This window comes from Anser anser, assembly GCF_964211835.1.
Source record: "Anser anser genome assembly, chromosome: 33".
Classification (NCBI taxonomy): domain Eukaryota; kingdom Metazoa; phylum Chordata; class Aves; order Anseriformes; family Anatidae; genus Anser; species Anser anser.
The window spans coordinates 175,451-189,035 of NC_139754.1; the positions used below are offsets into that span (position 1 = coordinate 175,451).

At 63.3% G+C, this 13,585-nt stretch overlaps 2 protein-coding genes across 2 annotated transcripts; one reads left to right on the forward strand and one right to left on the reverse strand.

The window, feature by feature from the left end:
* Window positions 1-1,670: 1,670 nt before the first annotated feature.
* Window positions 1,671-9,440, forward strand: LOC310888321 (AP-1 complex subunit sigma-1A-like). Its single transcript, XM_083814914.1, has 5 exons — window positions 1,671-1,865; window positions 3,937-4,115; window positions 6,541-6,649; window positions 7,807-7,944; window positions 9,178-9,440. Exons 1-5 carry the CDS (start codon window positions 1,686-1,688, stop codon window positions 9,223-9,225), a joined length of 654 nt encoding a protein of 217 aa, XP_083671040.1. The 5' UTR covers window positions 1,671-1,685; the 3' UTR covers window positions 9,226-9,440.
* A 707-nt stretch (window positions 9,441-10,147) lies between these two features.
* LOC310888299 (uncharacterized protein) lies at window positions 10,148-13,579 on the reverse strand (the record flags this gene model as incomplete). Its single annotated transcript, XM_083814893.1, has 4 exons — window positions 10,148-11,258; window positions 11,357-11,535; window positions 11,577-12,119; window positions 13,533-13,579. Coding segments are annotated over 4 exons (1,818 nt in total), but the record flags the coding sequence as incomplete, so codon positions are not given.
* Between the last annotated feature and the right edge of the window lie 6 nt (window positions 13,580-13,585).

Below are 13,585 nucleotides of genomic sequence, written 5' to 3' on the forward strand. Positions count from 1 at the left end.
TGGGTCCTTCTGGGTCATTTCCAATGATAGTTGGATCCTCCAAGATTGTTTCCAACCATCGTTGGGTCTTCTCAGACCATTTTCAGCCATGGTCAGGTCTTCCAAGATCACTTTCAACCACCACTGGGTCCTCCAAGATCATTTCCAACCATCTTTGGGTCCCCTAAGATCAATTCCAACCATCTTCGGGTCCTCCCAGATTGATTCCAAACATCATTGTGTCCCCTGGGATCGATTCCATCCATCGTTGGGTCCTCCAAGATCGATTCCAACCATCATTGGGTCTTCTCAGACTATTTTCAACCATGGCCAGGTCTTCCTGGATCGATTCTTGCATCTTCCCAGGTTCCTTCCAGCCACGGTTGCGTCCTCTCAGATCTTCTCCGCTCCCGGCCAGGTCTTCCCAAATTGTTTCTGGTTCCTCCTGGAGACTGGGAGCTCATGGGTACAGATTAAAGGGCAGACATCCACTGTTGATACCACGGCCACCAGATGAGGAAGAGGAGGAGATGAAGCCTTCTTCAGACAGCTCCAAGCAACCTCTCAGTCTCCCTGGTTCTCCTGGAGGACTTCAACCACCCCGATACCTGCTGGGAAGACCAAACAGCGAGGCACAAACCGTCCAGGAGGTTCCTGCAGGACGTCGATGAGCACGATCACCATCTCGAGATGTTTCTCCACCGTGCGGGTGGCGGAGGAGCCGACGGGGTGAGGAGGGACGAGCTGGAGACCTCGGCTGCAGCGACCGCGGGATGGTTGAGGCCGGGATCTCGCGGGGAGGAAGCCGGGCTCCAACCACCCCAATTTGCGGAAAGGTGGATTTCAGGGGGTCTCGGCCCCATAGATTTGGGTCTCGACCCCATAGATGTGGGTCTGAGAGGGATTTGTGCTCCATAAATGGAGATCTGGGGTGTCTTGGCTCCATTGATTTGGGTCTGGGGCTCTTAGCCCCATAGATTTGGGTCCGGGAAGGGTTTGTGCCCCATGGGTGGGGGTCTAGGCCCCATGAACATGGGTCTGGGGGGTCTCGGCCCCATAGATTTGGGTTTGGGGGCTCTCAGTCCCATAGATGTGGGTCTGGGAGGGGTTTGTGCCCCATGGATGTGGGTCTGAGGGGTCTCGGCCCCTTAGATTTGGGTCTGGGGGGGGTCTCATCCCCATAGGTGTGGGTCTGGGAGGGGTTTGTGCCCCATGGATGTGGGTCTGGGAGGGATTTGTGCCCCATGGATGTGGGTCTAGGCCCCATGGACGTGGGTCTGGGGGGTCTTGGCACCATAGATTTGGGTCTGGGGGGGGGTTGGCCCCATAGATTTGGGTCTGAGGGGTCTCGGCCCCATAGATTTGGGCCTGGGGGGTTTTGGCCCCATAGATTTGGGTCTGGGAGGGGTTTGTGCCCCATGGATGTGGGTCCAGGCCCCATAAATGTGGGTCTGGGAGGGGTTTGTGCCCCATAGGTGTGGGTCTGGGGGGTCTCAGCCCCATAGATGTGGGTCCAGGCCCCATGGATGTGGGCCCAGGCCCGCCCCGGCCTCTGTCCGGTTGCCATGGCGACAGCGCGGGCGCTACCGTGGCAACAAGCCCCGCCCCTTGGCAACCGTTGCTACGGAGCCTCAGCCCCGCCCCGCTGTGGGCCCGTTGCTGGGGCAACGGCTCCGCCCTCCCCCTCCCGGCCCCGCCCCGTTGCCATGGCAGCGGGCCCCGCCCCTCCCGGAAGCGGCGCATGCGCGGTGAGGCCGGGCCCGGCGCGGCGGCGGCGGAGAGCGGCGGCGGCGGCGGCGGCGGCGGCTGCCGAGCCCACCGGAAGCGGAAGCGGGGGAGGGGACCGGAAGCGGAACCGAGCGGGGGGGACCGGAAGCGGCGCCATGGTGAGCGGCCCCGGGGCCGGGGCTGAGGCGGCGGGAAGGGGGGGGGGGGGGCATCGGGCGGGAGGGGGGGTCACGTGGGCGGGTGGAGGTCACGTGGGAAGGGGGAGGTCACGTGAACGGGGGGGTCACGTGGAAGGGGGGGGTACAACACCTCGCTCCCCGGCCCCACGGCCCCGCCCCCACCCCACAGCCCCCCCCCGCCCCAAAACCCCCCAAAACCCCCCGTATCCCCCCATAGCCCCGTACCCCCACCACGTAGCCCCCCATCGCAGCCCCGTAGCCCCCCCATAGCCCCCGTTCCCACCCCACAGCCCCATAGCCCACCCCATAGCCCCCCGACCCAGCCCCACAGCCCGCCCCGTAACCCCCCGTAACCCCCCATATCCCCAGCCCAGCCCCACATTTCCCCCCCCACGCCCCATATCCCCCCCATATCCCCCCATCCCAGCCCCATATCCCACCCCCATATCCCACCCCACACCCCCAACCCACACCCCATAGCCCCCCATAGCCCCCATATACCCCCATACCCTCACTCCGCACCCCATATCCCCCCATATCGCCCCATATCCCCCTATCCCAGCCCCATATCTTCCCCCCACACCCCCACCCCCACCCCGAAAGCCCCCCAAATCCCCCCATATCTCCCCCCTACCCACACCCCATATCCCCCCAATCCCTCCCTCTATCCCCATCCCAGCCCCATATCCCACCCCATACCCCCACCCCACACCCCATAGCCCCCCATAGCCCACCATATACCCCCATACCCCCACCTCCCACCCCAAAAGCCCCCCAAATCCCCCCATATCCCCCCATTCCAGCCCCATATCCCCCCCAAATCCCCCCATGTCTCCCCATCGCAGCCCCATATCTCCCCTGTACCCCCATCCCCTGCCCCACAACCCCCCCATATCCCCCCAAATCCCCCCATGTCCCCCCATCCCAGCCCCATATCTCCCCCGTACCCCCATCCCCCACGCCATAACCCCACCTAATCCCTATCCCCCCATATCTCCCCATATCCCTTCATCCCAGCCCTATATCCCCCCAAATCCCCCCATATCTCCCCCGTACCCCCACCCTCCACCACATAATCCCCCCATACCCCCACCCCACACCCCAAATCCCCCCATATCCCCCCATCCCAGCCCCATATCCCCCCTATATCCCCCCATATCTCCCCATCCCAGCCCCATATCTCCCCCGTACCCCCACCCCCCGCCCCACAACCCCCCCAAATCCCCCCATATCCCCCCAAATCCCCCCGAATCCCCCCATATCCCCCTGTCCCAGCCCCATATCTCCCCCGTACCCCCACCCCCCACCCCACAACTCCCCCATACCCCCGCCCCACACCCCAAGTCCCCCCAAATCCCCCTATATCCCCCCATCCCAGCCCCATATCTCCCCCGTACCCCCACCCCCCACCCCATAACCCCCCAAATCCCCACCCCACACCCCAAATCCCCCTGTATCCCCCCCAAATCCCCCCATATCCCCCCATCCCAGCCCCATATCCCCCCTATATCCCCCCATATCTCCCCATCCCAGCCCCATATCTCCCCCGTACCCCCACCCCCCGCCCCACAACCCCCCCATATCCCCCCAAATCCCCCCGAATCCCCCCATATCCCCCTGTCCCAGCCCCATATCTCCCCCGTACCCCCACCCCCCGCCCCACAACTCCCCCATACCCCCGCCCCACACCCCAAGTCCCCCCAAATCCCCCCATATCCCTCCATCCCAGCCCCATATCTCCCCCGTACCCCCACCCCCCACCCCATAACCCCCCAAATCCCCACCCCACACCCCAAATCCCCCTGTATCCCCCCCAAATCCCCCCATATCCCCCCATCCCAGCCCCATATCTCCCCCATACCCCCACCCCCCGCCCCACAATCCCCCCAAATCCCCCCAAATCCCCCCATATCCCCCCATCCCAGCCCCCTATCTCCCCCCGTACCCCCACCCCCCGCCCCACAACCCCCCCAAATCCCCGCCCCACACCCCAAATCCCCCCGCCCGGACCCCCCCCCCCCCCGCCCTCTAACCCGTGTGCCGCCCGCAGATGCGCTTCATGCTGCTGTTCAGCCGGCAGGGCAAGCTGCGCCTGCAGAAGTGGTTCCTGGCCACGGCCGAGCGCGACAAGCGGAAGCTGGTGCGCGAGCTGATGCAGCTGGTGCTGGCGCGCAAGCCCAAGATGTGCAGCTTCCTCGAGTGGCGCGACCTCAAGGTGGTCTACAAGAGGTGGGGGGCGCGCGGGGGAGGCGACGGGGGGGGGGGGGTGGCGGCACCCCGGGGTTTGGCCCCATTGCGGCCGGCCCCATTGGCTTGGACCCATTGCCTCCGACCCCATTGGCTTGGCCCTATTGCGTCCAGCCCCATTGGCTTGGCCCCATAGCCTCCAACCCCATAGCCTCCAACCCCATTGGCTTGGCCCCATTGCGGCCAGCCCCATTGGCTTGGACCCATTGCCTCCAACCCCATTGGCTTGGCCCTATTGCGTCCAGCCCCATTGGCTTGGCCCCATAGCCTCCAACCCCATAGCCTCCGACCCCATTGGCTTGGCCCCATTGCATCCAGCCCCATTGGCTTGGACCCATTGCCTCCGACCCCATTGGCTTGGCCCTATTGCGTCCAGCCCCATTGGCTTGGCCCCATAGCCTCCAACCCCATAGCCTCCAACCCCATTGGCTTGGCCCCATTGCATCCAGCCCCATTGGCTTGGACCCATAGCCTCTGGCCCCATTGCATCCAGCCCCATTGGCTTGGCCCCATAGCCTCTGGCTCCATTGCATCCGGCCCCATTGCATCCGGCCCCATTGTCTCGGCCCCGTAGCCTCCAACCTCATTGGCTTGGCACTATAGCCTCCAGCCCTATTGGCTTGGCCCCATTGCATCCAGCCCCATTACATCCAGCCCCATTACATCCAGCTCCATTGGCTTGGCCCCGTAGCCTCCGAACCCATTGGCTTGGCCCCATTGCATCCAGCCCCATTGGCTTGGCCCCATAGCCTCCGTTCCGAACCCATTGGCTTGGCCCCATTGCATCCAGCCCCATTGGCTTGGCCCCATAGCCTCTGGCCCCATAGCCTCCAACCCCATTGCCTCCGACCCCATTGGCTTGGTCCCATTGGCTTGACCCCGTAGCCTCCGTCCCCATTGGCTTGGCCCCATTGCGTCTGGCCCCACTGCATCCAACACCATTGGCTTGGCCCCATTGGCTTGGCCCCGTAGCCTCCAAGCTCATTGGCTTGGCCCCATAGCCTCCAGCCCTATTGGCTTGGCTCCATTGCATCCAGCCCCATTGCACCCAGCCCCATTGGCTTGGCCCCATCACCTCGGTCCCCATTGGCTTGGCCCCATAGGCTCCAGCCCCATCAGCTTGGCCCCATTGCATCCAACCCCATTGTGTCCTGCCCCATTGGCTTGGCCCCATAGCCTCTGGCCCCATAGCCTCTGGCCCCGTTGGCTTGGCCCCATTGCATCCAGCCCCATAGCCTCTAGCCCTCTTGGCTTGGCCCCATAGCCTCTGGCCCCATAGCCTCCGACCCCACTGGCTTGGCCCCATTGCATCCAGCCCCATTGGCTTGGCCCCATAGCCCCCAACCTCATTGGCTTGGCCCCATAACCTCTGGCCCCGTTGCCTTCAGCCCCATTGGCTTGGCCCCATAGCATCCAACCCCGTTGGCTCGGCCCCATTGTGTCTGGCCCCATTGCTTCCATTGAGCCCCATTGGCTTGGCCCCATAGCCTCCAGCCCCATCGGTTGTGCCCCATAGACTCTGGCCCCATTGTATCTGGCCCCATTGGCTTCCATTGAGCCCCATTGATCAGGCCCCACAGCCTTTGGCCCCGTTGCCCCCGGCCCCATTGCCCCTGGCCCCATTGCACTCCCCCACTTCCCCCCATTTCCTCCCATTCCCCCATATCCCCCCATTCCCCCCACCCCCCCCAATTTCCCCTATATCCCCCCTTTCCTCCACATACCTCCATTTCCCCCACCCCCCCCATTCCCCCGTATCCCCCCCATTTCCCCAATCTCCCCCATTCCCCCCACCCCCACAATTTCCCCTATATCCTCCCATTCCCCCATATCCCCCCCAATTTCCCCCTTTACCCCATATCCCCCCCATTTCCCCCGTTCCCCCTGTATCCCCCCATTTCCCCCACCCCCCCCATTCTCCCATATCCCCCGTTTCCCCCATATTCCCCCTTCCCCCCACATCCTCCCCATACGCTCCCATTCCCCCCATATCCCCCACACCCCCCCATTCCCCTCACCCCCCCCAATTTCCCCCATCTCCCCCCTTTCCCCCACACCCCCCCATTTCCCTATATCCCCCGCGTCCCCCCATTTCCCCCATACCCCCCCATTCCCCGACGCCCCCCCATTTCCCCCACTCCCCACATTCCCCCACACACCCCCATTCCCCCACATCCCCCATTCCCCCATCTCCCCCGTTTCCCCCACACCCCCACACCCCCCCACACACCCCCCATCCCCCCACCCCCCACATTTCCCCCACACCCCCCCATTTCCCCCCTTCCCCCCATTCCCCCACACCCTCCCCGTTTCCCCCACCCCCCCATCCCCCCCCAACTCCCCCCCATCCCCCCGCGCCCCCCCCCCCCCGGCGGCGCTCCCCCAGCCCCCCGTGCCCCCCCCCCAGGTACGCCAGCCTCTACTTCTGCTGCGCCATCGAGGGGCAGGACAACGAGCTGATCACACTGGAGCTCATCCACCGCTACGTCGAGCTGCTCGACAAGTACTTCGGCAGCGTGAGTGGCCCCGCGCGCCCCGCTGGGGGGCTCGGGGGACCCTACGGAGCCGTCTGGGGGGCTGGGAACCCCCCCAGATCCGTTTGGGGGGCTCAGGAACCCCAAAGTCCCATTTTGGGGTCAAGGGAACCCCCCCAGATCCGTTTGGGGGGCTCAGAAACCCCGCAGATTCATTTGGGGGGCTCAGAAACCCCAAAGTCCCATTTTGGGGTCCAGGGAACCCCCCCCCCCCAGATCTGTTTGGGGGGCTCGGAAACCATAAAGTCCCATTTTGGGGTCAAGGGAACCCCCCCAGATCTGTTTGGGGGGCTCAGGAACCCCAAAGTCCCATTTGGGGTCAAGGGAACCCCCCCAGATCCGTCTGGGGGGCTCGGAAAACCCAAAGTCCCATTTTGGGGTCAAGGGAACCGCCCCAGATCCGTTTGGGGGGCTCAGGAACCCCAAAGTCCCATTTGGGGTCAAGGGAACCCCCCCAGCTCCGTCTGGGAGGCCCGGAAACCCCAAAGTCCCATTTTGGGGTCAAGGGAACCCCCCCAGATCCGTTTGGGGGGCTCAGAAACCCCAGAGACTCATTTCGGGGGCTCAGGAACCCTACAGACCTGGTTTGGGGTCTCAGAAACCCCCAAACCCGATTTGGGGGGGCTCAGGGACCCCATAGACCCAATTCAGGGGGTTTACGGACCCCATAGACCCAGTTTGGGGGGGTTGGGGACCCTACAAATCCATTTGGGGGGCTCAGGAACCCCACAGACCCTTTTGGGGTCAAAGGAACCCCACAGATCCATTCTAGGGGGCTCCAGGAAAGCCCCAGACCCAATTCGGGGGGGGGTCAGGGACCCCAAAAAAACATTTGGGGGCTCAGGAAACCCCCAGCCCCATTTTGGGTTTCCCAGACCCCCCCCCCAGCCCCGTTTTAGGGGCCTCAGGGGCCCCCCAACCCCATTTCTGTGCCCCTCTCCCCATTTTTGGGCCCCCCAACCCCATTTTTGGGCCCCCCAACCCCCATTTTTGGGCCCCCCAACCCCCATTTCTGTGCCCCCAACCCCATTTCTGTGCCCCCCAACCCCATTTTTTGGGCTCCCAGCCCCCGTAGCGGGGTGGGGGGCCCCCCCCAGTGAAGGCCGTGCCCCCCCCGGTGACGGCCGTGCCCCCCCCAGGTGTGCGAGCTGGACATCATCTTCAACTTCGAGAAGGCGTACTTCATCCTGGACGAGTTCGTCATGGGCGGCGAGGTGCAGGACACCTCCAAGAAGAGCGTCCTCAAGGCCATCGAGCAGGCCGACCTGCTGCAGGAGGTGCCCCCCGACCCCAAACCCCCACCCCGGGGACCCCAAAAGGGACGCGGGGACACCCCCAAACCGGCACGAGGCTGATGGGACCCGTAGGGAGCCATAGGGAACCCCAAAATAGTTATAGGATCCCTATAGGGTGATGGGAGATGTAGGGACCCCAAAAATGGGTATGGGGTCCCTATAGGTTGATGGGACCCATAGGGACCCCAAAAATGGGTATAGGATCCCTATAGGGTGATGGGATCCATAGGGACCCCAAAAATGGGTACGGGATCCCTATGGGGTGCTGGGACCCCAGAGGGACCCCAAAAGGGGCATGGGACTCCCATGGGGTGATGGGACGCATAGGGAACCCCAAAATGGTTATGGGACCCCTGTAGGGTGATGGGATCCGTAGGGACCCCAAAAATGGGTATGGGATCCCTATAGGGCCTTGGGATCTGTAGGGACCCCAAAAGAGGCATGGGACCCCCATAGAGTGATTGGACCCATAGGGAACCCCAAAACTGTTGTGGGATCCCTATAGGGTGATGGGACCCTAAAAATGGGAACGGGATCCCTGTAGGGTGATGGGAGCTTTAGGGACCCCAAAAGTGGGTAAAGGATCCCTATAGGGTGATGGGAGCTGTGGGGACCCCAAAAGGGTTATGGGATCTCCAGGGGGGTGCTGGGACCCTAGAAGGACCCCAAAAGGGGCACGGGCCCCCCCCCCTTGGTTTGTGCTCCCCCCCACTCCGATTTGTGCCCCCACCCCCACTTCTGTGACCCCCTCCCCAAATTTAATGCCCCCCCTTTAGGTCTTTAACTCCTCCCCCCTTGGTTTGTGACACCCCCCCCCCGTGTTTTATGCCCCCCCCTCCCCCCGGGTTTGTGACCCCCCCCAAAAAAAATTTTGTGACCCCCTCCCAAAATTTAGTGACACCCCCCCCCCCTTTTGGTTTCTGACCCCCCCCCGGGTTTCAACCCTCCCCTCCCCCTTTCCTGACCCCCCCCTTTGGTTTGTGACCCCCCCCCCCCAGGTTTGTGACCCCCTCCCCAAATTTAGTGACCCCCCCTTTTGGTTTCTAACCCCCACCCAATATTCTGATCCCCCCCCTAATTTTCTGACACCCCCCCCCCCAAATTTTCTGACCTCCCCCTGGGTTTGTGACCCCCCTCCCCACATTTAGTGCCCCCCCCTCAGGTTCCTGACCCCCCCCCTTTTTCTGCTCCCCCCCCCTTTTATGCCCCCCCCAGGAGGACGAATCCCCCCGCAGCGTCCTGGAGGAGATGGGACTGGCGTAGCCCCCCCCACCCCCCAGGGGGGGCCCCCCCCCAGGACCCCCAAACGGAGCCGGGCTGGGGGGATGGGCGCCCCCCCCCCGCTGTAAATACAGCCCCTCCCCCATGCGCGGGGGGCGGGGAACCCCCCCAGCCCCCTCCCTTCTCACGGGGCCCCCCCGAAATGGGGAGGGGGCGTTGGGGGGACCCCCCCCTCGGAATAAAAATGTGCGGAGACTCGGCTGATGCATGGGATAATTAGTGGGGGGGGTAATTAGCATGGGAGGGGGGGCAATTAGCATGGTGGGGGTAATTGGCATGATAGGGGGGTAATTAACATGGGAGAGGGGGTAATTAGCACCGGGGGGGCAATTGGGATGGGAGGGGGGGGTAAATAGCATGGAAGGGGGGTAATTAGGATGAGATGAGGGTAATTAACACGGGGGGGCGATTAGAACAAGGGGGTCGGTTAGCACAAGGGGGAGTAATTAGCACGAGAGGGGGGACACGAGCTTGGGAAGGGGACAATTAGCACAGAGGGGGGATTAATTAACACCAGGGCGTAATTAATTGGGGGGGGGCAGTTAGCATCCGGGGGGGTGTTAATTAGCCGGGGAGGTAATTAGCCGGGGGTAATTAGTGGGGGGCCCCAATAATGAGGGTAACTCGTACTAAAATAGTCGCTTTTATTCGTTAGCAAAAGTTGTGGTGGGGGCTATTTACATAGGGGGGTACTGGGAGAACTGGGAGGGAGAACTGGGGGGACTGGGATATGGAGGGGGGAGTCGGGAACTGGGGAAACTGGGAGAACTGGGAGCGGGAAATGGGGGGTGTCAGGGACTGGAGGAACTGGGAAATGGGGGGAGTCTTGGACTGGGAAGGGGGCTCTGGGATTGGGGGAACTGGGAGGGGGGGCTCATGGAGCACCTTGGGGGTATTTTGGGGTGGGGGTCACACATTCGGGGGTCCCCTTATTGGGGGTGGGGGCAACCATTATGGGGGGGGCACCTACCCCCTTGAGCCCCCCCCCCGCCGATAACTCCTCAACCGCGGGGGCTGGAACAACGTCGGCGCACCTCCGCCGCCGCCACCCCCACCGCCGCGGTGCCGGCTTTTGGCGGGGATGACGTCATCGCCGTCGTCATCAGTGACGTCATCGTCGGGGGGGGCCAATCCCAGGGCCCCCCCCGCCACCGCCATGGCTGCCGCCGCCTCCTCCTTGCGCTTCTGCTCCACGTCGCGGATGATGTCGACCACGTCGTCGGCCGGCAGGTGCAGGCGGCTCGAGAGCTCGATCAGTTGGTCGATGGTGCCCGGGTCCAGCGGCGCGTCCGGCGCCGCCTCCTCGTCATCCTCATCATCTTCATCTGCCGGCCGCACCGCCTCCGCCAGCTCCTGGGCCAGCGGGGGGACGGCGGCGCGGCTGGGGGCGTCTTCGCGGTTGGGGACGTTGGCGCGGTTGGGGACGTTGGCGCGGTTGAAGACGTCATCGCGGTTGACATCGTCGCGGTTGGGGACGTCACCGCGGTTGAAGACGTCATCGCGGTTGGGGACGTTGGCACGGAAGGGGATGCCATCGCGGTTGACGTCATCATGGTTGCGGATGTCTTCGCGGTTGACGTCATCGCCACGGTTGGGGATGTTGTCACGCATGGAGATGACATCACCGCGCATCGGCATCCCGCCACGCATGGAGATGTCACCACGCATGGGGACATCGCCACGCATGGGGACACCGCCGCGTGTCGGCATCTTGCCACGCCGGGGGACGTCGCCGCGCACGGAGATGTCACCGCGCATGGAGATCTCATTGGTCATGGGCACCTCGTTGGCCATGGCGACCTCGTTGGCCGTTGGGATCTTCTTGCCCATGAAGATCCTGTTGCCCACAGGGATCTTTTTGCCCATGAAGACCTCGTTGGCCATGGGGATCTCGTTGGCCATGGGGATCTCGTTGGCCATGGGGACTTCGTTGGCCATGGGGATCTCATTGGTCATGGGATCTCGTTGTTCATGAGGACTTCGTTGTCCATGGGGACCTCGTTGTCCATGGGGATCTCATTGTCCATTGGGATCTCATTGTCCATGGGGATCTCATTGTCCATGAGGAACCCATTGCCTACGGGGATCTCCTTGCCCATGGGGATCTCCTTACCCATGGGGATCATCTTGCCCATTGGGATCTCCTCACCCATCGGCATCTTCTTGCCCATTGGGATCATCTTGCCCATTGGGACCTCCTCGCCCATTGGGATCTTCTTGCCCATGGAGAACCCTTTACCCATCGGGGTCGCCTTGCCCATCGGGATCGCCTTGCCCATCGGGATTGCCTTGCTCATGGAGATCGCCTCGGCCCCGGCGCTCGCCCTCCCCACGCCGCCCCTCTCCCCCCCTCTCCCCCCCTCTCCCCCAACCTCTCCCACCTCCCCCCTTCCTCCTCCTCTTCCTCCTCCTCCTCCTCCTCCTCCGACCTCTTATCCTGGGCGGCCGCGGCGGGCCCGTGGAGGAGGTAGCGCAGCAGGAGGTCGGAGGCCAGGTCGGCCAGGCGCTCCTCCTCGGCGGCAGCCTTGCGGGCGGCCTGGGCCTGCCGCCGGCTCTCGGCCAGCTCCTGGTAGCGCCGCTCCAGCAGCCGCTGCTCCAGGCTCTGCTGCTGCCGCAGCTGCCGGGCGCTGGCCCAGCTTCGGCCTCCTCCTCCTCGCTCCCGGTCCCGCTTGGCCTCCGCTCGCAGCCTCCCCAGCTCCTCCAGCTCCTTCAGGACTTCGTCCGGCGGCGAGGAAGAGGAGAGGAAGGGATTTGGGGAGGGGGGAAAAAGGGGCCGGGGAGGCGAGGGGAGGGGTGGGGGCGGCTTTGGGCCAGGAGGGTGATGGAGAGGAGGAGGGCGGCGCTGCGCAAGGGGCGGGCGGGGGGGGGCATGGTGCCTGGGGGGGGGGGGGAAGAGAAGGGGGGGGTCAGGGGGCACGGGACCCCCGCCCCCTCAAGTGCGTCCCCCCCCCCCATGTATTATGGACCCCCACACACAATGGGTTTTCCAAAGTGTCCCCCATGCTGTGCCCCCCCCCCCCAAAACTCCCCCCCAATCCCCCCATTGGACCCCAAGTGCCAGGAGCCCCCCCCCCCCATTGGGGTACCCCAAGGTCCCCCCCCCAAAATTCTCCCCACCTCAAGTGCCCCCCCAAATCCCCCCCCAAGTTGCCCCCCCAATCCCCCCCCCGATTTCCCCCTCCCAAAGGCACCCGGCAGGACCCCCACATTCCCCCCGCACATGCTGGCACCTATGGGTGCCCCCCCCCACCCCGTGCCATTACCCCCCCCCAGCGTCTCACACCCAGCACACGCAGCACACGCGATGCTCAGCACATACAACGTGCTACACATACGGCAGCACATGCAATTCACATACAGCGCACATGCAATGCACACGCAATGCACATGCAATGCACACGTGATGCATGCAGCACATACAATGCAGCGCTCACAACACACACAGCACATAACACACGCACAGCACATGCGTGTACAGCACATACACGGACACACAGCACATACATCGACACGCACAGCACATACATGGACACACACGGCACATACATGGACACACACGACAAGTATAACACACAGCACACGCGTGCAATGCACACACGATGCACTGCACATGCTTACACACGCACAGGACATACATTTACACGCACTTCATGCACGTACACTCACTGCACATACACATACATGCAATATACATACATATACACACCCTGCACACACACAGCACATACATCTACACACACTACATGCACGTACGCACACAGCACGTCCATTTACACCCCCAGCACATACATGTACACACGCTACACATACATATACATGCAACATGCATGCGTATACACACACAGCACATGCATTTGCATGTACTGCATGCATATAAATGCACTGCTCATACATGTAACTGCAATGTAAATGCACAGACATGCAATGTACATGCATATACACTCACACACGTACACGTACACTCACCGCACATACACGTACACGCACTACATGCATATACACGCACCGCACATACATGTACATGCCCTACATACGTCTACACGGTCTGCACATACATGTAACTGCAATGTACATACGTATACGCGCACCGCACATGCATGTACATCCAATACATGCATCTACACGCAATGCACACGCATCCACACACATCACACCCACGCACACGTCACACGCAGCCCACGCGTGCCGCAGGGCCGGGACACGCCGCCCACCCCCGCTTAGGGCTGGGGGGGGGGGACACCCGCAGCCACCCCTCCCCGTTTTAACCCAAGGGAGGGGAGGGGATTTACCGGTTCCCGGGGGGGTCGCTACGGTCGCGGGGCGCCCCCCGCTCCCTCCCCGG

What these genes read in the sequence shown, in the direction of transcription:
- LOC310888321 (XM_083814914.1), top strand. Translation starts at nt 1,686, where the DNA reads ATGGCAGCGGGCCCCGCCCCTCCCGGAAGCGGCGCATGCGCGGTGAGG. An exon ending in TCGACAAGTACTTCGGCAGC is followed by an intron (nt 6,650 to 7,806) that starts GTGAGTGGCCCC and finishes TGCCCCCCCCAG; the next exon opens with GTGTGCGAGCTGGACATCAT. An exon ending in AGGCCGACCTGCTGCAGGAG is followed by an intron (nt 7,945 to 9,177) that starts GTGCCCCCCGAC and finishes TGCCCCCCCCAG; the next exon opens with GAGGACGAATCCCCCCGCAG.